Below are 27,439 nucleotides of genomic sequence, written 5' to 3' on the forward strand. Positions count from 1 at the left end.
GTGGTGGCTTTAGTGACACAAAGTTCTTGGCCAATTTTTTAGATGGATGTAAAATCAGCCTTCTTGCATGAAGATTTGAAAGAACAGGTATTCATCGATCAACCACTCGGCTATGTGAAACATGGATGTGAAAATCAAGTGTACAAATTGAAAAAGGCTTTATACCGGCTGAAACAAGCACCAAGAGCTTGGTACAGTCGTATAGATGCTTATTTCAGAAAGGCTAGTTTTAAGAAATGTCCCCATGAGCATACTCTTTATGTAAAAGCTGAAGGTAGAAAGATTATCATTGTATGTCTGTATGTCGATGATTTAATCTTTACTAGAAATCATGAAGGGTTGCTTCTTAAATTTAAGGAGTCCATGATGAAGGAATTTAACATGTCTGATCTTGGTTTAATGTATTATTTTTTGGGCATAGAAGTTAAACAAGTGCTGTAGGGACTTTTCTTTCTCAAAAGAAATATGCCCAAGAGATTTTAGACAGATTTGGGATCAAGAATTGCAACGCTTTCAACACTCCTTCAGAGGTGGGAATGAAACTCGAGAAAGATCCGGGAGGAAAGAAGATTGATAGCACTTATTACAAACAAATTGTAGGGAGCTTGATGTACCTAACAGCCACTATGCCAGATATTATATACGTCATCAGCCTTATAAGTAGATACATGGAGCAACCGAAAGAAGTGCATTTGTTGGCTGCCAAAAGAATTCTCAGATACTTGCAAGGCAGCATTGATTTTGGCATTCTTTACAAGCAAGGAGAGCAAACAAATTTGGTTGGTTTTTCAGACAGCGATTTTGCAAGTGATCCAGATGATAGGAAAAATACAATTGGTTTTGTGTTCTTATTGGTTCTGGAGCTGTTTTGTGGTCATCCAAAAAGCAGCAGCTTGTCACTCTCTCAACTACAGAAGCTGAGTTTGTAGCAGCAACCTCTTGTGCTTGCCAAGCAATTTGGTTGAGAAACATTCTTGGTGAGCTTCATTCTCCACAAACATGTCCCACTCCTCTCTATTGTGACAACCACTTAGCTATTAAGCTCTCAAAAAATCCTGTTTTACATGGGAGTAAACACATTGATGTCAAGTTTCACTTCTTAAGAGATCTCACAAAGGAAGAAGTTATTGATGTCATTTACTGCAAGAGTGAAGATCAAGTTGCTGATATCTTCACCAAGTCCATCAAAGTTGCTGCATTCACAAAGCTTAGAAGTGCCCTTGGCGTTTGCACTTTGGAGAACATAGTTTGATTAAACTAAAATTAGTGTTTTCAGTTTAAGGGGGGTGTTAGATATTTTATTTAATCACGTGGCTGTTAAAATTTACTTATTATTTTTTCAGTTATGATTTTCCTAGTCTTTAGGTAGTGGTTTAAATTGTCAATAAACTAGGAAGTTGTTTTTAGTGGTGTTAATCACGTCCCTTTTATTTAGTTTTTCTGTTTATATAATTGCCTATATAAAGCATTGCTTTGCTGAAATAAAGAACGAAGTTTCTAGCTCATTATTTCTATCAATGTTATGTTATTTTATCTAATCATTTTTATATTTATTATGGATATTTGTGGACTTCAAAGAAAAAAAATCAACTCTTTATTTTGTTTTAATATTAGGATAAACTACCTAGTTGGTCACCTAACTTTTTAGGGCTCTTTCATTTTAGTCACCTAAGCGTTAAATCTCTAATAACAGTTAATTGTGCATGCCATGTCAAGTTTACAATTTCATTTTGATCAACCAACTTGTAGGTCGTTTTTATTTTGGTCAAAATGTTTGAGATTTGCTTGATCCAATCTTTCAAGTTGTATACAGGATGGTTATTATTATTAAAGGTCATAATGTATTTATGTCAATTGTGTTATCTTGAGATTAATTTTGGTTGATGTTATCAAGCTTTAATAATATCAGCCAAATATAATATAAAATGAAAACCATTCAGAATAATTCATTTCTTTATTAGTTTATATTAATATAAGCAAGAGAGTATTTCGAAACAGAAAGTTCAATTTCTCAAATTCACTTTCGTTATTCAATAACTCAATAACATCTTAACTAATTTTATTTTCCTCCAACAACCTCTCTCGATAGGGTATATCAGTTTACATTCATAATTTTTAGTTCTAGGTAACAATTTGTTGAATGAATGAAATATAGATAATGGGTTGCCAAAGGACATGGCTCCAATTTAAACATCAATAATAAATCATTGATGATAACTATGGTTTTGGATACATCCTTTGGTTAATGAAACAATTGAGTTATTGGTAAGCAATTATTGAATTATCATAAATTTGAAAGCTATTATTTATTCAAGTAGGGGGTATTTAATTATTTTTGTAGTATAGGCATTATGTGGGGTGGACTCTTGCCTATTATAATGAAAACTAAATAAAAACTTGCTTTTCTTGTTGGAAATAACAAAATGGAGAATCTGTAGGCTGCCCTGGGCCTAATCTATTTGTGTAAAAAGAGTAGTGTGATGAGAACTCAGGTGAAAGTAGAGTTGAATAAAAAGTGCAGTAGGTTAAAGAGTTGTGCAACTAATAATCAAAGTCACGTACATCCTCACAAGATTTATTGGAAGGGTCACATATAAATACTGCACCATCAATATTTTATCATTCAGCTCTGTTAGCAGAAATTAAGTTTAGATATTTATCAAGTATCATTTCAAGTGAAGAATCAGTGAAATAGCCTGTCTCCACATCTAACCCTTCTTGGGCAGCAAACATCTCAACCCGGGACTGCACCCTGTCTCCTCCAACCCGGTTTGGTTCCAGAAGCATGCAAGCTATCTCAATTGAGTTTTCACCATGGACCAGACCTAGTGATTGGACCGTCGGGAGACCACCACCTCTAGCGTTCACCATCCTCGCGATTCGATAAGCTACGGAGACGTCTGTTGACATGATGGGTACATTCTATAGTCCAACCCATGGGCGTGCCCCAATCATGGTGATCCCTCTAGCTCGAGATACACGGGTTGGCCCTTCGTCGGGCTTTATAGAGAGGATTTCAGGCATTGTCCAGCCCGCCAATTGATTGCCCATGAAATTGGGCCTGTAATAGCCAAGCTCCCACCTGATGCTGTCCAAGGCCTTGCCTGTTGGGTGTGCTGCACCGTACAAAAACACTGGCACTGCAACAATAGAGAAAAGGTAACCAAAAGAACCCACAATGTGCAGAAATACATTTATAAACAGCGTTCTAAATAATTATAGAATACTAATTAGACCCACCTTGGAATAGGCTGCCAATGTCTGTTGCGACAGCCTTGGCAAGCCAAGCTGCTTCATCCAAGGATACCCGAGCCAAGGGATGCAAAATAATGTCATCAACCACACCGAGCCGAAGGTGTGTACCAGAATGCTGCTCCAGGTTTATGGTCCCATAAGCAGCCTCGACCATGGCTAGGACAGTTTGTTGCAACGAGAAAAATATCTTGCAGCATAGCAGCACCGACTGATTTGCAGCCTTTTTCTTCTGGTTAAAAAACAAGATGAAAATTTGAGAGATTGTGTATGTTGTAAAAGGGTAAAGTTAAACCTTAAGATTGTGAAAAAAAGCAGTGTATATGTTTATAAATGATAAGACTCATGGTCATGGAAGTATAGTTTTGGTCTGTTTTAGGAAAAGAAATGCAGCCTTGGGAAATTGTTTTAAGTAGCAAGCAAATTTAACACCGATACACAACCATATTTGTAAATCACCCTGTTCTTTAATAAACAACAAAAAATACATGGCTTCTAATTAAACTACCCCAGAATTCCTCAAAGAAAGAAGGAAAAAAGGAGTAACTTTGTTGGTCTTAAAGAGGTTATTTAGTACTGATGCGTGGTTAAAAACAACATGGCCTTACCTTGCTACTTGAGCTAATTTCAGTTGCTTCCTTCTTCTCATGATTTCTCATCTTCTTTCTGACTTCAACCTGAAAGTTCCCCAATACTGACTGCTGGGGGCAAGCCTCTTCTATAGCCTTTTTATGTTACGAAAGTTGAGGCCCTAGGAGACAGCAAATCCCCCATATGCTTCATAATGGACATGTAAAAACAACTGCGACACCGATGTTTATGAGTTAGCGTTTGGACATTTAAAGGAAAGGGCCCCGCAAGTCCATCACCATATCCTCAACCTTAGAAGGACAAGACCAGTTTAGCCTGGAATCATGTCCTACACATGGTGGATAGAGATACTTTTTGCCGTCTCTGGTGTTGGGAAACAAACCTCAAACCAGAAATGTTCGTGGTTACTGAAAAGAATCGGCGCCCCATCCTTTTAGGCCCTTCCCAGAGAAAAAAAGAAACGCTCACAGATTCACAAAGATGTGGATAGAATTAGGTGAGCTTTTAAAGTAAACCCACGTGACTCGCCAATTAGTGTACTAGCATTGCAAATTCCACCTCACAAATCGAAGATATTTTGCGTATTGATCTTGTGAGTTGAATACGAAAAAATATTACGCGTTTTCTTGGAAGGTAATCTGATTATTTGAGTTAGGTGGTATAGACATTTTAATTATAATTATGAACCAAAGAAAGAAAGAACTGAGAGTAGGCACGTGTTCAAGTTGTTCATATTATTGGTAGCCCTATTCTCCCACCTAAAAATAAAATATTCCAACCATATTTGTCCTTTTTTTAAAAAAATTTCATTACATTTTTTATTATTATTTCCACCATACTCGAGAAAATTAATATTAAATGGATAAGAAATCAGTACTGTGGCTACGGGACAACGCAACTAATTAATTAACAACATTTTAATAAAATGATCTAAATTCTAACATTTGTTTTAAATAAACACAACCCATTGATTTTTCAACCAAAATGGATTATTATCAAACAGGAATAGCAAGAGGACAAGAACAGTTAGAATTATTTTATTACAGACATTAAAAAATTAAAATTTAAAGAGATGCTAATTGGCTTTTTTACTCCAATCATACAAAAAAAATTAAATTCATAACTAGAATGGTATTCCAATCAAATTAATTACCAAAATGGTATGTTTTGAATAGTAACTATGGATGGTGCCTGACAAGGCAGCAGCACCACCAATTTTTTCCCACCATCATCAGACCATTATTAGGCCATAATAGGATTTCAAAAGAAGATATTTTTTATTGGTGGTGCCACCTTATACGGCCACATCGATATGAAGTAGAATCGAATTTAGTAAATGGATATAGCGGCGATGTGGCAGATACAATAAATGGATCTCTATGAAACACTGGAACGCCTAATCGCGACATTTTTGATCTATCGGATATTATGCAAATATTGTTTTCTTTGACAACATACGTCCGCAAGTTCGTTAGGAAGAATTTCCACAATTCCATGTTCTTCAACTCCACAATGGCAAACGCTATCGGTAGTAAGTTTCAGTTCCCATCTTGTGCAACCGCAATAAGGAGGATCTGTGTATATTTTCCATATAACCAGGTGTCATCAACCTGCACAAGCGACTTGCAGTAGAGAAAGGCCGCATTCATGGATCGAATGTCTAGAACATCCGGTAGAAAATTTTCTTCTCGGTTGTAGTTGGTCGTCCGAGCTGTAATAAGGTCATGTCTACGACTCAACGACAGTTCTTGGCACGTACTCCCGCATAGAGGCTATCCATCCCTGGATTTCATTGTACGACATATTCCAATCTCCGTACAACTACTCCATAACTATCTGTTTAGCTATTGTAACAGCCCGTTTTTAGTGAAATCAGAACAGTAGTTTCGGGACCACAAATCTTAGGTCAAAAGAAAATTTATTTTAATATTATTTTATAGTCTATGGTATGATAGGAATGTTGTACGAAAATTTTGTTACGAAATTTTACCGATTACACGTCTAATTTGTTAAAAAGGACTAGATTGAAAGAGGTGTAAAACTTGCTAATAATAGTGGTTAAGTGATTAAACAGCTTAACTAATAAATAAGGAGGGACTTAAGGCATAAATATGTCAAAAGAAAATAGCTGAGGCGGCATAAGCATTAAGAAGATGATAAAATGGTGTGAACTAAGGGTAAAATTGAAAATTTTGCCAATTTAATGAAACAAATGAAAAATTAAAGAATTCTAGACATTTCATCATCATTTTTAGTTCTAAAAATAGAAATTGAAGAGGGTTTAAGCTGGTTTTTTAATTTTTGCTTCATGTAAGTCAAATCTTTTCCTATTTCTTGAAATTTTTATGTTTTTTTGTTATTGTTACAATTAGGTCCAATATCGATCATAAAAGGATTTGAAACTGATGTCGCAAAAGGATTTGAATCTGAGGCAACGCAGGTGGCTTGAATTGTTGAAAAATTATGATTTGGTTATTGATTATCATCCGAAAAAAGCCAATGTAGTTGCAGATGCTCTAAGTAGAAAGTCTCTGTTTGCTTTGCGAGCAATGAATACCCGATTGTCTTTGTCTGATGATGGCTCAATCCTAGCTGAGTTAAAATTCAAACTGACTTTTCCGCTTTAGATCTGCGAGGCTCAGAAAGATGATAATGAGATGCAAGCTAAACGGGTAAAGTGTGAAATGATTTTTGATTCAGAATTTCAAATTGGACCTGATGATTGTTTGTTGTTCAAAGGCAGAATATGTGTATCGAAGAATTCGGAGCTTGTACAGAAGATTTTGCACGAAACTCATAATGGTACTATGTCTGTTCATCCGGGGAGTAATAAAATGTACAATGATTTGAAAAAGATACACTGGTGGTTGGGAATGAAATGCAATATTTCTGAATTTGTATCTAGATGTTTAGTATGTCAGCAAGTTAAAGCTGAACACCAGGTACCTTCAGGGTTATTACAGCCAGTGATGATACCGAAATGAAAATGGGAAAGAATTACCATGGACTTTGTGTCAGGTTTACCATTTATCTCTGAAAAAGAAATATGTCATTTGGGTGATCGTCGACCGTTTGATGAAGTCTGCACACTTTATTCCAGTACATATGGATTTCTCCCTGGACAGATTGGTTGAATTATGTGTTTCTGAGATTGTCAGGCTACATGGAGTGCCAGTCTCTATTATTTCCGACAGAGATCCATGGTTCACATCTCGATTTTAGAACAAGTTGCAAGAAGCTATGGGTACACAGTTACATTTTAGTACCGCATTTCATCCTCAGACTAATGGACAATCCGAATGTGTGATACAGATTCTAGAAGATATGCTTCGGTGTTGTGTTTTGGAATTCGAAGGCAATTGGGAAAAATATCTACCTTTAGTTGAATTCGCATGTAATAATAGCTATCAGTTAAGTATTGAAATGGCACCATATGAGGCTCTATATGGTTGCAAATGTAGAACTCCGTTGTATTGGACTGAACTTAGTGATAAAAAGATATATGGAGTTGATTTAATCCGTGAGACTGAAAAAAAGGTGAAAGCGATTCAGGATAGCTTGAAAGCAGCCTCTGATCATAAAAAATCTTATGCAGATCTTAAACGAAAAGAGATAGAATTCCAAGCTGGTGACAAAGTATTCTTGAAAGTATCGCCTTGGAAAAAAATTCTTTAGTTTGGCCGTAAAGGAAAACTGAGTGCACGATTTATCGGTCCATATAAAATTACTAAGAGAATAGGACCTGTTGCGTATCGATTAGCATTAGTATTACCATCAGAGCTTGACAGAATTCATAATATTTTCCACGTATCTATGTTGCGATGGTATCGGTCCAGATCCTTCACATGTTATCTCCTCGACAGAGGTTGATATTAGCATGACATGACCAATAAAGAAGAACCAATCAAAATTTTAGCACGTGAGACGAAATAATTAAGAAATAAAAATGAAGCTTTAGTAAAAGTTATTCGGCAACGACATGGAGTAGAAGAGGCTACCTAGGAACCGAAGGAAACAATGAGTAAACAATATTCAAACCTCTTTACTGGTAAGATTTTCAAGGACGAAAATTCTTTAAGGGGGAGAGTTGTAACAACCCGTTTTCAATGAAATCGGTACAGTGGTTTCAGGACCACAAATCCTATGTTGAAAGAAAATTTATTTTAATATTATTTTATAGTCTATGGTATGATAGGAATGTCGTATGAAAATTTCGTTAACAAATTTTACCGATTACACGTCTAATTTGTTAAAAAGGACTAGATTGAAAAAGGTGCAAAACTTGCTAATAATAGTGGTTAAGTGATTAAATAGCTTAAACAATAACTAAGGAGTGACTTAAGGCATAAATATGCCAAAAACAAATGGCTGACGCGGCATAAGCATTAAAAAGATGATAAAATGGCGTGAACTAAGGGAAAAATTGGAAATTTTGTCAAATTTAATGAAACAAATGAAAAATTACAGAATTCTAGACATTTTATCATCATTTTCAGTTCTAAAAATAGACATTGAAGAGGGTTTAAGCTGGTTTTTCAATTTTTTCTTCATGTAAGTCAAATCCATACCCATTTCTTGAAATTTTTATGTTTTTTGTAATTGTTACAATTAGGTCCAATTAACGTTTACCTTGGTTTTTTATTTTATTGAAAATCTTAGAAGTTACCATTGATGAGTTCATATGATTTTAGTTATTAGATGATGAATTTGAGGTGTTGATGGGTATTTAAAAGTGTTCTATTAAAGAATTTTGATGAAATCATGGTTTAGGGATTAAACTGAAAAGATGTTGAATTCATGGAAAATTATGAATTTTATGGAATTAATGGGTTGCTATTATTATGTATGAAACTTACTAGGCTTGGAATGAAGATTAAATTTCATGAATTTCATTTTTCGAGCCTAGAGACGAAATCAGAATTAATTAAAAGTATAGAGGCAAAATGGTACTTTCGCCTAAGATGTGAATTGGATTGAATTGAATACGAAATGTATTAAATTGATGTTAAATTCATTTATATAGATCCTAAAAGATCAAATAAGGACTTAGATTGAGGAAAAGAAAAAGTGTCGGATTAGTAGATTTTTTGTATACGAGCAAGTGTCGAGGTAAGTTCGTGTAACTAAATTGTGTATATTTATATGTTTAAATTGAATCTTGTATATGTGAATTATATAAATTCCATATATATGAAATTAATCACATACCTGATAATGCCCGACAAGTATTAAGCACCATTTTAATAAATGAAATTCGATGGATATAGGGTTCCTGAATCAGTTGTGGTCTTACATATGTTGTGGACACATCACAACTCAAAATAGCGTCTCGTTATTAGCTCTCATGAGCATCTCGATATTTGACCCTCTCGAGCTTCCCTTTATATGCTTCTTGTGAGCTTCCCATTAATAGCTCTTCGGAGCATCCCGATCGGTTGTGATCCTGCATGTGTTGTGGACACACCATAGCTCTTATGAGCGTCCCGATATATGGCTCTTCGTGAGCTTCTCGATTAAAGGCTCTTTCATGATCTTCTTGATTAATGGCTCTCCAGAACTTCCCGATATGACTCGCTTAAACTTCCCGATAGATGGCTATATGAAGCCACCTGTTAATGGCTCTTTGGAGCTACCCGTTATTAGCTCGTATGAGCTTCCTGATTATGGCTCTTATGAGCTTCCCGTTATACAGCCCAGATAAGCTTCCTGTTATATGGCTCACATGAGCTTCCTGTTATATGGCTCGAGAGATGGCTCGAGAGAGAGCATCCTGTTTATGTGCTCGTATGAGCATTCCTGAATATGAATTGACGAAGTATAGATTTGTACACTTTATTGTACTACCTGGGTATCCATCAATATTTTAAATGATTCAACGGGTAAAACCCTTATACAAGAAAATAAATGAATTCGAAGTGAATTGTTACTTGTATATACATGAAATACATGGAAATTTGGCATTGATGAGCTTATACACGATTCTTGAAATTTATGTGAAGTAAATGACTAACATGTTTGATGAAGTTGTGTGTTTTAGGCTATTAGCCAAATTGCTTGGTTGCATTTTATATGTTTATTTTAATGAAAATGAATGGTAAGTTAATTTCTCGTTATACGAACTTACTAAGCATTAAATTCTTACCTTATTTTATTTCCTCTATTTTATAGTATTCGAAAGCTCGTAAAGGTTAGAAACGGGTCGAAACAACATCACACTATCCTTCAGCTCGTTTTGGTATAAATAGCAAAATTTCTTTTGGGTATAATGGCATGTATAGGTTAAATTGGCCAAATGTTGGCATATAAATATTTGGTTGAAACTAGCCATTGGTATAGCTTGTGTTTGGTACATTTTGATATGTAAATATATGGCCTAAACATGTTTGATTTGTGTGTTTGAAATGGTTAAATGGTGGAAAGTATATAGGCCTATTGATGATTGGTTTGAGATAGTATAAGTGGTAAAATATGCCTATATGCACATATGTGTATTTGGTAAGTTTGAACACTTTAACATATGTGATAATATGTCATGCATAAGACTTAGTCTTGGCTCGGTTTTAATGTATTGAATTGGTTGGTGAATGTATTAAAGTGTTGATGTAGGTGGAAGACAAATTGGGTGAGAAATGTGGCCTTGGAAATGGCCTATTTTCGTCCACACGGGTAGAGACACGGGCGTGTGTCTCGACACACGACCTAGCACATGGGCATGTGATCTGGCCGTGTGTCCCCTGCATCCTTAAAATTGAGAAACAAAATGCCCAGATATTTTCACACGGCCTACCACACGGGTGTGTGGCTTGGCCGTGTGACCCCTACACCTAATTAATGCAAAATAAATTGTTCACATGGCCTAGCACACGGGCGTGTGGCTTGGCCATGTGACCCAAATCAGAAACCACCCTAAATTGGACACGGCCGTAGACACGGGCGTGTCTCTTGGCCATGTGAGCCAGACGGCCGTAGACACGGGCGTGTCTCTTGGCCATGTGAGCCACACGGCCTGGCCATATGAGCGTGTGTCCTCTGCACCTAAGAAAAATTTTGAAATTTTACGAAAAAATCTCTGAGTTCCTGGATTAGTCCCGACTTGTTTCTAATGCATATTTTAGGCCTCGAGGGCCCATATAATGGATATTATTATTGACTTTTGATATGACTTGTAAATTATATGAATTAACTTTATTTGATCTATAAACTCCAGTAATGCTCTGTAACCCTGTTTTAGCGACGGATATGGGTTAAGGGTGTTACACTATCCATGCTTTCTGATATGACACTCGGTACTGGAATCGTTTTTACATTTCGATAATCAGTACCAATACAAGAATGGTCGGCATGTCCTTCACCATTAGCATAATGCAGTTGCAGATAGTTTTCGCATCAAGTTTGCGATGATCTTGCATCATACGTGCAAAAGTGCATCTATCAGGCCTAACAAATTTTTGAATATCCTTGTAACACCCCTAACCTGTCTTCGTCGCCGTATTAGGGTTACGGAGCATTACCATACAATCAAAAAATATTTATCAAAATAACATCAAATAAATTAATCACACTCAAAACATATCAAATATATGCATTTGGTCCCTAAATCGAGCCCTCGAGGCCCTAGAAATAGCTTTGAAACTATCCAGGACTAATTTGAAACAAAACAGAAGTTTTAAGAAAAAGTTGCAAAATTTGTAAAACATGGGTCAATTAACCATGTGACATCACCCCAAGCCGTGTAACATTCGAACAAGGGACACACGGTCATGTCTTAGCTAGTGTCCTCACCCGTGTAACTCACTGAGTTGCCCCACACGCTTGTGTTCCAGGCCGTGTGCTAAGCCGTGTAACTCTCTGAGTTGCCACACATGCCTGTGTGCTAGGCCGTGTAACTCACTGACTTGATTAGCTAAGAAACTATCAAATGACACACGGCCGTGTCGCCAAACCATGTGAACCCAAATTTTACCTAAAAATCAAGCCATTTGAAGTCCAATTTATATCTAAACATTCAAACCATTTGGGCACACATTCAAGGGGTTCCAACACCATCCAAACACACATAAATGTACCATTTCAAACATCCTAAATCACCTAACAAATATGCCATTCAAAGACACCACAATTGTATCAAAATATCAATTACCTAAACATGCCAATATTGCCATATTGCAAGTATAAAAGTTTAATTCCTTAGCTACCACATAACATCACATTTAACTATTTACATAACACTACAAACACACCAACAAGGACTTTAAATGCAAGCACTTGAAAATGAGCAAAATGACATAATTTGGTAAGGCATCAAGTGCACCAAACCAACACAACTTCAAAAGTTTAAACATACCAAAACATACATTACAAAGATCCTATACATGTTATTATTAACCTTGGCCAAAATACACAAAATCTATCGAAATAGTTGATGGATAATGTGATAGTTCTCCCATGAGCTTCCAACTGATCGAGCTTTCGATAATCTATAAAACAGAGGAACGAAACTACATAAGCAACGAGTGCTAAGTAAGCTCGTATAAACTTAAACTTAATTTACCATTTCATTTATACATTTCATAGATTAGGCATAAATCATTACCAATACCATAAGCTTAGCACACTTATTCATGATACAATTGAATTCTACTATAAGATAAGTAGTATACCATATAAAAACACATCATTAATGTTGCCATAAGATCATGATTCATTCTATTTGCATACTTACCATTTCATTTCCTTTTTTTACCCATTGAACCATCTAGAATTACGTCGAATACTTGAGAAAGCTCACACATAGTGTGCCTTTACATATAACCGTAACATTTCTTTTACATCAATGCTCACACGAGCTGCGGGTCAGATTGTAAGCTACACGATACTGCTCACACGAGTTGTGGAGAACCCACAACAAATGTAGGACCTCAGCCATCGATAAGACATTCAAGACCAGCATCCGAAACATGAAATCCCTAATGACATGTAATTTGTATCCTAAGAATTCTTAAGGTTCAACCGGGACTCGATATCTATCAATTCATCATAGCAATGATGCATTTATATTCAAATTCAATTATATTAAAACAACATAGTAAATATTTAATTTAGCTAGCATTAAAACGATCGTAGTCCATACGAACTTACCTCAATACTCAAGTTGTGGTAGTAAAGTCGAGTTAATCCGAAGCTTTAGCTTCTCCTCGATTTAAGTCCGATGGTGGTTTATCTTGATCTAAATAAATAATTCCATTCAATTAAGTACTTCTAGAATTCAATTTAATCCAAATTTCCTATTTATGAAAAATTATAAAATTGCCCCTAATACTTTGACTTTTCACAATTTAGTCCTTAAGCTCAACTTAAAATCTAACCATTTTAACCTAAATCCAACTTAACCAAAGTTACAAGGGACCTTGAAACAACCCATTATTACCAAAATTTCACCATAAAACCCATGAATTTATACTTTTAACAATTTAACCCCTAAATGTAATTTCACCAAAAATCATTTAACAAAACATGTTTATTTTACAATAAGGATTCATAATCTATCATCTAACATAAAAACTCATTCAAAAACGTTCATGGTAAGTCCTTCAACCTTTAAAAATTTTGTAAATTATCCCTCGAGCTAGCTAGATTAAGCTAAAACAACCATAAAAATATAAAAATCATTAAAAACTGGTTGAAAAACACAAACCATGCATCAAAGAAAGCTTGGTCGAATGGTCTCAACCTAAAAATGGTGATTTTCAACAATAGCAAGTGAAAATGGAAGAAGATGATAACTTTTACTTAGTTTAGTTTAGGTTTATTTACTAAAATGTCATTTTACTCTTACTAATAATAAAAAAATTCATTAATACCTTGTACATGCACATCCACTAACTCATTAAATGGTCTATTTACCATTCAAGTCCTTTAGTTTAAAATTTCATAGCCATTGGACCCCTTTAACTAATAGAATTCAACTTTTACACTTTTTATGATTTAATCCTTTTCACCTAATTAACCATTTAAACATAAAAATTTCTTAACAAAATTTTAATACGACCTTAATGTAATCCCATAAACATTAAATAAATATTAAAATAATAATCTACTCATCAGAATTGTGGTACCGAAACTATTGTTTCTGACATCACTGAAAACGGGCTGTTACAATCCTACATTTGCAACCTTTGTATAAATGCAACTCATACCCACCAATTCCACCTTTTTGTCGACCTCAAACACTCCCTAATATATAATTTCAGTTTAGACACAGCGACTTTGCAGTCAACTGACACATTCATGATATACCGCTTAATGGCAAATACACAGTCTTTATTGGTCCCAAATTTTTAGCCCACAAACAACTCCTCTTGTTCGGGATCTGCGTCCAATTGATGAGCATATAGTATATCGGGGTATTCATGGAACTCAGATGCATGCGCCACATTAGGATCTACGTTTGACATGTGGGCCCCCAGATAATTGCGTATGATAATACCTCAACTCGGGTTCCCGACTGAAGACGCGTAAACATTTCCATCACCATTCGTGCCTTCATCGTGATTGGGATCACTATAATCTTCAACCTCATGATCAGAACAACCATTAGTATACCTATCTTCACCATTCGCATCACTTTTAATCAACATCGAATGTATTTGTAAACGGGGACCCGAGTTAAGGTTTTTAGACACAGGTGAAGTATTAAGATCGATGTCAAACCCACGTACAGACGATCACCTATCGGCAGACACTCTTAGAACCTCTGTACACGGACCTTGAACTTCATATTGTTCACTTAATGAAGTGAAATATTCAATTAGCTCCACATCGGCTAACTCAGTAAACAACTGAATCGATCCATTGCTGACACTCCCAATTCAACAATAAAGTGTGACTATTATCTCCACGTCTTCATCGTCTACAAGTTTCGTCTCGATAAATTTGATAGGAATTGACGAAACTAGGAATTTGTAGAATAGTTTCAACATCCCCCTCCCACAACGTCTAACAATTTTTGCACTAATCCTTTTTTTCATATTATCAACAAACACATTTCTATTAAATCTCATTGCTATTTGTTGGTGAGATTAAAAAATACAACCAACTGTTGTTCTTTAAATTACTCCATCGAAATAAACACATACAAAGAATTGATGATCCATCTTCAATACTAAATTTGTAAAAATAATTAAATTTCTCAATAAATATTTGAAAATGTAAAAATATAATAAAATAAAATTAATTTGTACTAACCTTACGAATTCTTATTTGTTTTCTCCACTTCTACAAAACAAAATTTTTTTCTTTTCTTCTTATCAATTAACTGCTAAACCGTTCAAGAAAACATAAGATTTCGACGTTTAAATAGGGGTCTGATGCCGCCTGACAACATTCCTCCAAATGGTGTCGCTTGACAATGTCCCTCCACCTGGGTGCCGCCTGACAAATCTCTTCCATCCCCCTCCAACCTGATTCATACCCCTATGTGAGCAAGTATGAGGGTTAATATCGATGCCACCGTATAGGGTGACACCACAAAAAAAATTTAAACCCCATTATGGCTTAATGATGGCCTGATGATGGTGGGAAAAAATTGGTGGTGCCACTCTGTTATAAGACACCACCCATGGTTACTATTTAAAACACACCATTTTGATAATTAATTTGATTGGGATACTATTTCAATTATTAATTTAAGATTTTGTATTATTAGGGTAAAAAATCCCTATTGGTTTATCGATATTCTAGGTCATGATAGTCATTAGAGGGCTTAGCTTGTGGTTTAATTCTTATTTTCTAACGTCTCCTTGTCAACCAACCAAATATATTTAATAAGCATTCATGTAGATGTGGCAAAATTTTATCCATTTTGAATCTATTTGTTTTAAGTGGGGAAATTTGTTTGGTTAAACAATGAAGGTAGAATAGGGTGAGGCGTTTCTTTTCTTTTTTTTTCAAGTGGCTAAAGAGTTATTTTACTATTTATTTACCCCGCCTCAAGTATGTAAAAAATTATGATTTCGTCATTTTTGAAGAGACCAAATAAAATATCTTTCATTTCAAAGGACAATATAATTTCTCATCATATTAATTTATGATTTGATCATTCATAAAGGGCTAGAATTATAATTTTCCAATTTTTGGGGGGCCAAAGCCCCTACTTGCCCCATGGTGCCTTCTTTACAAAAAAAAAAAAGACTTACGGAAAATATTTTTTATATTTTTTTTGTTTCATAAATAACAGTTTAGCTGAAATCTTTTTACAAGTCAATTGAAAATAAATTTTTTTTTGTAAATTAACTTACCTTTTTAAAAAACGTAAATCATTTTCCATAAAAGAGAGCTCCATCATTTTATTTTTATATAAAAATTAATCTGAATCAAACCTAATATTATTTTATTAATAATAGTTTTTATTTTAACTTTTAAAAATATTAAAATATTTATATCAAATATCATAACGTTCAATATTATTAGACATACATATTTAATTATTTATATTTAATAACATAATAAAATTTTAATATAACTATTTTAAATAAATTATGTAATATTAAAAAAATTTAACCATAAATTTTGACAATAATAATATTAATATTTTTAAACTAAATATATATTCCAATTTCTAAATATTTAATAATATAAAATATGATTATTTTAATTATTTCAATATAAGTATTTATCTCTTCAAACATTAATATGTCACTATCACTCATATATGTAATTTAAATTAAATTTTAATTAGATAATTTCTATTATTAAGTTTATATATTTATCACTATAAAATATTAACATATTATAAAATAAAATATTAATATAATATTTTAAAATAAATATATATTGTGTATGTTTCACTAAGAACAACTTTTAAAAACTGATTTTAAGAATAATCCAAATACCAAAAAAAGAAAAAAAGACTTCTTCTGCAAATTGTTTTCAGTTAAACAAAATTGAGGGTTAATATTTTCATATAAATCATTCATTTTATAATTATAACAATATTAAATATTTCAAATAATTATTTAACCAGTTTTGATCTTCATCTAATTTCTTCGATTATCATTTGAACCAATTAAATCACCGAGGCACCTCTTCTACTATCCTACAAGCATTTCCATTCCATATTGCAAAATCCAACAATCCTCACTTCACATGGGAACAATTGAAGTTCCTCTCCTCAGCATATCTTTAACATTTTATAGCACTATCAAATTTTTACACAGATTTTCAATTAACTTAGAATGTCGGTCACTACTCATCTAAAATAGCTTTAGCATTCTACTGTTTTCTCTTTTAATAGATAGCAATTTCATTCAGGTCAAGAAAAACAGACTGTCAAACCAAGATTTATGCTGAAACAAGTTCAAACAAGAAGCAGTCGTCCGATATCAATGATGAATGTTATTCTTCATAAGCTCGAAATGTATTTGTGAGGCAATAGGTTTGCAGTAAAAACTGAGATACATGAATAGAACAAAAATACATCCAAGACCACATTTCATCCATCATTTAATGAGAACTCAACTTCATGTATCTTTCAATAATCTCGTCCGGTATAAGATCGGTGAAATATCCCTTCCCAACACGCAAACCCTCTTCCTTTGCAAGCCTCTCAACTTCAACCTGAATTCTGTCTCCTCCCACTTCATTTGGTTTCAACAAATTACAAGCCACCTCAGTGATGCCATCACCATGTGCAAGCCCCATCGCTTGCACTGAAGGAAGTCCACCTCCTCTCTCACTTACATGTTTTGCAATCCTACGAACAGCCGCAATATCAGTCGAGAATACAGGGACATTGTAGTTAACAACCCAATGGGTGGTTCCAATTAAAATAACACCTTTTGTTGGAGACACTTGAGTTGGACCTGCATCAGGCTTCAGGGGTAAGGACTCTGATTTAGACCCTCCGGACCATAGAATACTGCCTGAATTAGGCTTGAAATAACCAAGTTCTCTTCTGACAGAATCAAGCAACCTTCCCCTCTCTTCAGCAGCCCCATATAGAAACGTAGGTACTGCAGTTACCATTCAAGGTCATCAGCAATAGAAAAGGTAACTCTTTTAGGAGCAAAAAAGTGACTAATACTCACAGACAAAAACAAGTGCCAAAAAAACCCATGTAATTTGAAAATATAATGCACACATAGGAAGTCTCGGTAAAATGAAATTCTTCTTAAACACAACTTTGATTCTTACATACAACCTTTCAACTACCAATCAAGATGGGTGACAAAGATGCTACATTGATACTAATCAGTGAACAAAGTCTAGAACAATTTTATACAAATGAGTCATATAGCATATTTATAGCCCCAAGCTTCTGGCATATTCCAGAGAGGAGATTATGAGTAAGTGTTCATTGCAGCCACTTAGAAAACCCAAATAACTACAATGAAAGAGCACGAAAATACCAACTTTATATGTCTATAGTGCCTGACTATAACAGATTAGTTGATTAAGAAAAAAAAAAGAAGCAAAATCTTCCAGGCTACAGGGTATTAAAAGAATTCACTATTCGATAAACATAGCTGACCAACTAGTTTTGGTTGAACTTCCAGAGTTGCACTCACTAATCTAACTAAAACTGGCAATATCTACATAACATTTGGTTCAAGAGGAAGAGACCTTTAAGTTTGGAGCCTATATCTGCTGCCAAAGACTTTGCAACCACAGCTGTTTGGTCCAAGGAAGCATGTGCCAAGGGGTGAAAACATATATGATCGACAACTCCAAGTCGAGGATGAGTTCCAGAATGCAACTCAAAGTCTATGGTCTCCAAAGCAACCTTAACAATGGCAAAGACTGCATCTTTCAAAGAACATGAATCTTGAGATGGTTTTGGAGTCAATCTGGAGACAACTGTATATCCAACTCTATTGTAAGTATCATCTATAAACTTATTCACAATAGCAGCCTCAGGGAATAGCTTGGCAGCTCTTTCTATCGATTCCAAAGCTGCTCTATTTCGGCTTTCAGAAATGTACACCTTGCCACAAGCCAGCATCTTGCTCAACATCTTTTCTTCTCCTCCTCCTCTTTCTACTTGCTTAAGATCTGCCCAAAAATTAAGGGAGTAGATAGAGATAATGAAATGAGATAAAAGGCAATTGTTCAGCCACGGTTTAAGTGAGGAGTGGGGACCAGCCGTCGAGCAATCAACTACTATAAAATTGCCTAAAATTTACAAACAAATTCAAAAAAAAAATGCAAACTCAATTGGGAAACAGATCAAGCTTGAAACTTTAATACTACACCAAAATATAACACTACCAGATTTTTAAAAAAATACAAAGAGCATCGCATCTGATACCCAGCGTAAGCAGTAAAAATACCTAAAATAAAGTAGCTGAAATCAAAATTCGATGTCTTTAGGTTTTGGGTATCCAAGATATTCCAATTTAACACCCAAAGCTGCACGGATAACCGTAAACTTAAGCCTCAAAGCTTCCATAATTTCTTGGACGCTTTCGTCTTCGGGATCCATAACAGGGTACTTCTGGATTAGTTCCTGCATTTGCTTAATCCCCTTTTGAACCCGAGTGGAGAACCGGGTTGGATCGATTTGAATGGCAGAGTTCCACACATCGACACAGCCCTTGTAGAAACCGAGCTCTTCTCCTGTTTCGAAGCCAGTTTTAAGACCCACTTCCTTTCCCTCTTCCTTGCCGGTCGTTACGCCGTGGTTGTAGCCTTCTTTGTAACCTTCTTGGTAATGGGTTTCTTCTAGATTTAGCGATGAATTGAAAATATCTTCAGCAGAGTCCATTGAAGAAGAATCGAAAATTTGTTCTTTGTAACCTTCCCTTTAGGGCTTTTATTTTAGTTTAGTTTTGCTTATTCACAAGGGGGTGGTTCAAAGGAAGTACAAAGGGCTGGAAGCGGTTGCTTTAGCCCAACGGGCGGCAAATACTTATTTGGACTGAGCCGTTGAGGTGTATTAACAAATTTGAGTTCTATTTTTATCCATAATTTCTTAATTTTTAAATTAAAGGAAAAACAAGCTTAAAACATGATTAAACTCCCTGCTGTAATAACATTTGTAGCTAAGATCTATAGTATTTTTTAAAATTTTTTGAAGATTGATTTTATCAATCAAAATGAAATGTTGGTGCTGATTAAACCATAGTCTAATGGGGAAAAAAACAAATTTGTGTGGATTTAAGTTAATTTACATTAAATTTAGGGTTAACTTATCTTTCTTTCACATTTAGTTTTGATGGTTATAATATAATTGCTTATACTAAAAAATATGATCTAGACAAAGTGCTTGCCTAGAGTTTTGGCATTTAAATTTTCACTTGAATTGTTTTTAGTACAATCAAAGTTTAGACATATTAACATTAAGACTCAAATTTTAGATTTTAAAGTGTCAAAACACAACTTAAATCAGTGAATATTTTAATTACAAAATAATATATTGATAAATAATTCCATTAGAGAAGGGGTATATTGGCAATGCACAAGTTTCTACTATTTTTGCGATTTGTTTAAAACTACATTATGTGGCATGATGTGGTAAGAGAGTGACCCATACCCTAGCCAAAACCTGGCAAATTGGTAGCAGTTTCAAGTTTCAACAGCAATTGGTAAAATAGAAATATATAAGTATAGTGGCACATTGAAACTTGAAAAGAATGCTTTCCTCTCCAGAATCAGCGCCTTGAAACGGGTCTCTTTCTTCTACACCCACCACCGCTCCAGTGAATACACTAGTACTCCTACTTGCATTTCTTTTTCTTTTTTCTTCTTTTACTCAACCCATCAGCTCTTGTTTCACAAAGAGAGATCCATTCTTTCATTTACTGTTTCTTTTTCCTTGGCCGAATAGCAATGGGAGGTGGACTACTATCTCACAAAGGAAATGGCAGTGGGAGTGGGCACAAGGGAAGACCCTATGTGTTGATGTTACTTTTGGCATTTGGGGCTGCACTGCTTGGTGTTATGGTGCTGCACAAGTTCAGGGAGAGACGCATCTTCAACCTTCTTATCGAAGATAAGAACCGTCAGCTCCTTTCCCTTCAGCTACTGTTGCAGGTTCCTTCTCTTTTCTCTCTCCTTCATGCATGCGCTGTTGCTTTTTACGTGTCACTCTCTCTCACTGACAAATCATAAACACCATGCATTCCATTCCATCCTGTTTTCCGTTCTTTTTGTTTACTTTTTTTAACTTTTTTGTTTATAATTATTTTGACGATCCAAGCGGAAAAAAATGGTATACTCTGGGTAGTTCATGGAGGAAATCTCTTGATTTACAATGCTTTAGTGATCAAACACAATATCTTGTGCATTGTGAAATCATAAGGCCAAGTTGTGGAAAATGAGTAGGTACATGCCTTGCTGAATTTCAATAATTATAATTCTTGGGAGTTGAGGCGCTTGAGACAGGGAATGAGGAATCGCATGGCCGATGTTGCGTGTTTGTAGAGCAAAACTCCTCTTTCTAGATGATGGTTTGACATTTTTCTCACATTTCAGTCAGATGCAAGTCTAGCCATGTGATCACCATTAGTGACATTTTTGCTCAGCTTGCGTTGTTTTGGTGTCATCTCTTAATTTAGTGTTTCTAATCGAAGAAACAAACTTACAGCAAAGTTTGCTACAGTGCTACAGTCTGGAGTCTAGGAAAGAGAACAAATGCAGATCATGTAATCTTTCGGAGTGAAAAGATCATAGATCTTACTTTCATGTATAATTTTCTCACCTTCATTTGGTTGACAAATGTAAAACTTAGAGGTGCTATATAAAATTATGTTCACCTTCATGTATCCGCTTCCAAATCTGGGTTACATAGGACTTAAACATTGCAAAGGTTCAAACGTTGACATCGTTGTTTTCTTTAATTTCAATCACAGAAGGAAAGAGAATACACCAAAGACATGAGAAGGAAAGCTGAAGAGACAAAAGCAAAGATATACTACCTTAGAAACCAAAAAATGGAGCTTGATCGTAGGCTGTTGGACATGCTATCTACACTTGATTCCCTTAAAGATGAGCAGAAGGCCATGGAGTCTGCTCTGGAAGAGAAAAAGATAGAAATCAAACTGCTACGCGATAAAGACTTGAATACAGGAAATGAGAACCCTCAGATCATAGCTCTAACAGCAACTTTGAAGCAAAAGGAAGCTGAAATTGAGGAATTGAAGCACCGTCTTACAGGTCAAGTAAGGGTTTGGTCAGTAAGTACTGATGACCCATCGAATCCTAAAGTAAATATGACAAAGGGGAAGACAGAGTTCAGCCGTCAGGAGAGTAGTCGAGTACATGAATCTTCATACAAGGGCGGGCACGGTTCATCGAAAGGTCAGGATGGAACTGAGACTAAATTCAGTTTTTCGCAAGAGGAAGACAAAGGAGAAGGGTTTGAAGATGGAAATGAGAAAAGAGGTGGACAGCAGCAGAAACTTGAAAGTACGGGAGAAAATGCCAACAATCAGGGAGCCATAAGAGAAATGAAAATTGGGGATGCTGATGATACAGGCAATTATGGAGTAGATGGGAAGAAGAATCATGCGAATGCCATTGATACGATTAATGATGTGGATAATGAACAAGAGAAGAGAAGTAGCTTCGGTGGGCAGCTTGGAAAACGTAGAGATCCTCACCTGGAAAGTGAACGAATTCGTGAAGGTGGCAAGAAGCTGGACATAGATGAGAATTCTAGGATTTCAAGTTTACCAGGAAGGGTCGGCCACTTAAGCAGATCAAAAGGGAAAAGATGGAGAAGTCTTGCTAGGAATAGGCTCCTAAAGAGGAATGTAAATTCCGGAATTGATGCACTGGAAAACATGACAGGTAGAAGGTTGTCCAAAGAAAACAAAGCCCTTGTAAGAAGCAAGGAAGATGGAGCAGGTTCTGAGGAGCCACAAAAAGATGAAAGAGACAAAACAGAAAAAACTGGCCTGAGGAAGGAAATGGGTGCTAGAAATAATTTGTTCGAGCATCGCAACTCTGAAGATACTGAAGATATGAACGACAGAAAAGTAAGTTCCAAGACAAGCCATCAAGTGGAGGGAGAAAATGCAATGCAAAGAAACCAAAACGACTCTTTGGCAATGGCAATGCAAGACACAGGTGTGATTGGAGAAGCCAGCAATTATACACAAGGCACCAACCATGTCAAAGTTGAAGAAGCTGCCAAGATCAAACAGATTGAAGGACATGAAACGGAAGAAGATACAGAGGTTGCCTATGAACAAGAGCCAAAAACAGAAGCAGAAAAGGGTGACCTTTCCAGCAACTTTATGTCTGAATCTGATGGTAAAGAAGGGAATAAGGATGACACAAGCGATCCCAATTTTTAATTTTCGTATGCTTTTGGAGTGTTTTGTTAAAGATGTAATTGTCATAACTCTTAAACAGTACAAATATGTTTAGAATTAATGGAAATATCACTACAGAGTTAATGCCTGTGATTTCCTCGAGTGACCTGGAGAAAGTTGTTATCGACAGTGCAAAGAATATAGAAGTTAAAACTTAGCAGACAGTAACACTAGAGGATTTAAGGAACTTAATTCAAATCTCATTAAATCAGGACAACATGCAAAAAAGCATTGTTCATTTCTTTTCAAATTCATCAACAGATTTTGAGTCTTCAAAACTGTTACTTCCCATTATCAACAGGACTAACCAACAAATCAGGCAGTGTGTTCACTGAAACTAACCTCCAATTTTGCTCATTCACCATTCTCTTAGTAAAAAAGAAATGATGAACAGGAAAACAGATTTCCTCGCCAATAAAAGAAAAAAACAATATCCTAAGGGCATAGAAGTTCCAGCCACAAATTATTACTGGGAATATTGTAAAAATTAAAAGCTCCAACCTCATTTCTTTGCCGTTTCCACTGTGTTCTGCAACAAAAAGAAAATATATTTAATGAGGGGAGATGCCATAATAGGTATACTATAATAATGTGAGATCTGAGGAATTGTTAGGCACCCCTATTATCAATTAATGGTTAGATGCTCAATGAAATAAGATCACCAAGTAGAGCCCACCAGCAAGTTGGTCGGCGGAAATGTAAACATGAGCTCGTACGGTATAAAAACTGCTAATGCTTTCCAACCATAATCTGGCTTTTATAGCAGGTAAATAATATTCATACCATGGTGATTGAGTGAACTAAGAATTAGGGTGATTGAACGACCTTAAATGCTTTATGGTGATAAAATTTAGCACTGACCAACAGAAAAATCTCCAGCAAAATGGGATATATGCCTAACTCAACAGAAAAGCCACAATAAAACTGCCCAATTATACATATACTCAGGTATGAGTTTGGAAGTATGATTCTCTAATGAACAAGCTTAGAAAAATTGAGTATACGCATCTTGGACTCGTACAGCCTCGAGTCCAGGTAAGATAGTTCTAGACTGTCATTCCTATCAAAACAGACTGCATTCTAATGACAAGCAAAGTCCAAATATAAAAGTACCTCTTCTTTCTTGCCTTTGCCTTTAGTTAAGAACTTGTATCCGCCATAGAAAACCAGACCCCAACCAGTTAAAGAGACGATAACAAACTGTGCAATCATTCAAATAGGTTAATACACTGATGGAGAAACAAAGTCTACGAACTTAATACATAATAAAATAGGATATAAAAATCGTTAGACTGTATGCTATAAAATCTAACAGCAGCCAAAACTCAACAAGATTTTAACTTCAAATAACTGAAAGACAGCATTAAAAGTGGAGAGGGCGTAGATTAGAAATATTAAATGAAAAAAAAATCGCAATTTCCTAATCTGAAAATCTACAAACTGGACATAGTTAAAGAAATTAGGGGAAATTTGAAATATAAAACATGAAAAGAAACAAACTGACATGCTCTTCCTTCCAATTAGCTGGGTTCATTGGTTCTTGCCAACAATTAACTTTTGGGTGCCCATGGTGATCTGCAAAAAAAAAAGTTCAAGAAATATACCGTAAAAACATGTTCTTTAACTTCTAAGATCCCCTACCTCCAACTATGATCAAAGTCAAATGAAATTAAATTGAGGTTAATCGGGAGACAAATTTTACATATTGAATACAATGTAAATTTAAAGCGTAAAAATAAATAAATATGGGTATACAAAGAATACCTGCAGCGCCGGCGAGACCCCGGCGAGGAATGAGAGAAGCGGCTTTACAGGGGGCTGGTGTTCGAGCTACAGTCGCTATTCTACGAGCTGCAACCGCCGCCAAAGTAGCCATCAAGGTGGTTCTTTTTTTTTTCTGTGTGCAGGAGCTAATCACAAGAGAATCGGGGATGTTTACCGTGTAACCTATACTGCGTCTGCTATAAATATTTATCTGGTGTCACTTAATTTAGTATTTAGGAAAATATGTAAAAATTAAATTAAATTTATTTTTTTATGTTTAAAACAGTAAAATGGTTCCTAAATTATACTTATTTTTCTAAATTGCTAAACTTTTTTTTATCAGAATTTGTACTTAAACTATTGAACTGTTATCTATTTTACAACTGAAAAAAAATTAATTAATCACATCTGCCATCATGTAGACGTCTATTTATTTTTTTAAAATATTATTAAAATTCATAAATATAATTAAAAATAGTTAAAAAATTAAAACATCTTAAATAAGTAACAACCTTTTACTCCTTGAAAATATCCCTAATCATATTTTACTAATAATCCCTATTTTATTCAAAAAAAAAATTCAAGAACCCTTTTATCAAAAAATTTCACTAACCCTTTGAATCTTCTTAGAACGATCCCTTATAAAATGGATAGGAGGGTAAGTTTAAAGAACCAATTTTTTTACTGAAATCTTTGTTTAATTGAAGATTTTTTTTTTGGTGTAAAGCAAAAACTTAAGGTTCTTTCTTTTTTACTTTGTTGGATGTAGTAGATGTTGACTACAAGCTCAAAAACTCATGGTAAGTTGAGGGTTGTGTTGTTCCAATAGGGTCGGAAGCGTGTAAATTATTGTACTAAAAAATCACACAAAGTTCAATTCCCAGGGAAGAGAGGTGGATCACATGGATCTCTTAAATACCAAGTCTTTCCTTAGACAGAATATCCCTTCTATAGTAATTTAATAGCACAATTAAATACTACTATTATACCCTCAAATATTGAAAGAAAAATAGGACAAGAAATAACACAAGAGATTTAACGAGGTCGGTAAATTATACCTACGTCCTCGGGCACTAACACCAGATGATAACTTTACTATCTCCAAAGTATTACAAACAAATAGAATTCCTTAAGAATTCTCAAATGGGAGAAGAGAGAAAACTAAGAGAGAAAGATTGGTTGGGATGGTGTAAATGAGAAATGGTTAGGCCTATTTATAGTTGAGGTTCAGGGACTAACTTGCAAATGGCCTAAAAATTAGGGACCAAAATTGCAATTATCCCATTCAACTTTAAACAACTTGCCTACCATTTTTTTTCTTTCGGTGCCACTTGCACCTCCCATTTTTTTGACTTTTCAACACCCCTTTTAATTTGTCTTTTCAACAATCTCCACATTGAAGATTTGATTAGGATAATCACATCTTCACATACTTCCTTCAACTCCCCAAATTCGATAAAGCTATCTTTTGTAGTGCCTCCAAATGCGCTCTCGAGCGCCATACACCTAAAGGTGCTCAAATTCTCAGGATGTTAATCAAGTTCAAACAATGATTAAACTTGATTGTTGTTACCACCTTGGTCATCATATCTGCGGGATTATCTGCTGTCGGAATCTTCTGAAGTAGAATTTTTCATTTTTCAAAGACTTCCCGCACAAAGTGATATCTTACGTCGATATGCTTGGTTCTTGAATGATAGACTTGATTTTTCGCTAAATGAATAGCGCTCTGACTGTCACAATATAAACTTATGTGACTTTGAACAACTCCTAAGTCTTTCAACAATCCATTAAGCCAAATAGCCTCCTTAACAGCTTCTGTAACTGCCATATATTCTGCCTCTGAAGTAGACACAGCTACTGTAGACTGTAAGGTAGACTTCTAACTCACTGGGGCTTTCGCAAGAGTAAACAGATACCCCGTAGTTGAACGACGTTTATCTAAATCACCAGCAAAGTCGAAATCAACATATCCAACTACAAACTGACCAAGTGCTTCATCCTGTTCAAAAATTAAACCAACATCTACGGTTTTTCGAAGATACCGTAGAATCCATTTCACAGCTTGCCAATGTCCTTTTCCAGGATCATGCATATACCTGCTCATAACTCCAACAGCTTGTGAAATGTCAGGCCTCGTACATACCATCGCATACATCAAACTCCCAACTGCATTAGCATATGGGACTTTCGCCATATATTCTCTTTCATCTTCAGTCTTCGGAGATAATTGAGCACTAAGTTTCAAATGAGAAGCAAGTGGGGTACTTACATGTTTTGTGTTTTCATTTACACCAAAACATTGTAATACCTTTTTCAGATATTGCTTCTGATTTAAACAGAGCTTGCCTCTCGGTCTATCTCTACTTATCTCCATGCCGAGAATCTTCTTGGCCTCACCTAGATCTTTCATCTCGAACTCTTGATTCAACTGAGCCTTCAGCTTATCTATCTCATTTTGGCTCTTCGAAGCGATTAACATATCATCAACATACAAGAGTAGATAAATGAAAGATCCG

At 35.2% G+C, this 27,439-nt stretch overlaps 4 protein-coding genes and 1 pseudogene across 5 annotated transcripts; 1 reads left to right on the forward strand and 4 right to left on the reverse strand.

Moving 5' to 3' along the window:
- Window positions 1–2,521: 2,521 nt before the first annotated feature.
- On the reverse strand, window positions 2,522–4,425 carry LOC107909254 (glutamate formimidoyltransferase-like; annotated as a pseudogene).
- A 12,790-nt stretch (window positions 4,426–17,215) lies between these two features.
- Window positions 17,216–19,574, reverse strand: LOC107909253 (formimidoyltransferase-cyclodeaminase). 2 transcript variants are annotated; one of them, XM_016836721.2, is made up of 3 exons: window positions 19,170–19,574; window positions 18,463–19,011; window positions 17,216–17,852 (listed from the first exon to the last, which is right to left on the reverse strand). In XM_016836721.2, exons 2-3 carry the CDS (start codon window positions 18,851–18,853, stop codon window positions 17,344–17,346), a joined length of 900 nt encoding a protein of 299 aa, XP_016692210.1. In that variant the 5' UTR covers window positions 18,854–19,011; window positions 19,170–19,574; the 3' UTR covers window positions 17,216–17,343. The 2 variants fall into 2 exon arrangements, with proteins under 2 accessions (XP_016692210.1, XP_016692209.1); XM_016836720.2 differs by having other exon boundaries at window positions 18,463–18,891; window positions 19,170–19,445.
- LOC121214791 (protein LTO1 homolog) lies at window positions 19,030–19,603 on the reverse strand. The gene has a single exon (XM_041089024.1). It carries the CDS (start codon window positions 19,601–19,603, stop codon window positions 19,190–19,192), a length of 414 nt encoding a protein of 137 aa, XP_040944958.1. The 3' UTR covers window positions 19,030–19,189.
- A 760-nt stretch (window positions 19,604–20,363) lies between these two features.
- LOC107909251 (uncharacterized protein DDB_G0290685) lies at window positions 20,364–23,240 on the forward strand. Its single transcript, XM_016836718.2, has 3 exons — window positions 20,364–20,549; window positions 20,666–20,871; window positions 21,690–23,240. Exons 2-3 carry the CDS (start codon window positions 20,668–20,670, stop codon window positions 23,136–23,138), a joined length of 1,653 nt encoding a protein of 550 aa, XP_016692207.1. The 5' UTR covers window positions 20,364–20,549; window positions 20,666–20,667; the 3' UTR covers window positions 23,139–23,240.
- A 135-nt stretch (window positions 23,241–23,375) lies between these two features.
- On the reverse strand, window positions 23,376–25,143 carry LOC107909252 (uncharacterized). Its single transcript, XM_016836719.2, has 4 exons — window positions 24,921–25,143; window positions 24,661–24,731; window positions 24,270–24,356; window positions 23,376–23,685 (listed from the first exon to the last, which is right to left on the reverse strand). Exons 1-4 carry the CDS (start codon window positions 25,030–25,032, stop codon window positions 23,659–23,661), a joined length of 297 nt encoding a protein of 98 aa, XP_016692208.2. The 5' UTR covers window positions 25,033–25,143; the 3' UTR covers window positions 23,376–23,658.
- Between the last annotated feature and the right edge of the window lie 2,296 nt (window positions 25,144–27,439).

The sequence above is a fragment of the Gossypium hirsutum genome, chromosome D02 (genome assembly GCF_007990345.1).
Source record: "Gossypium hirsutum isolate 1008001.06 chromosome D02, Gossypium_hirsutum_v2.1, whole genome shotgun sequence".
NCBI classification, from domain to species: Eukaryota; Viridiplantae; Streptophyta; class Magnoliopsida; order Malvales; family Malvaceae; genus Gossypium; species Gossypium hirsutum.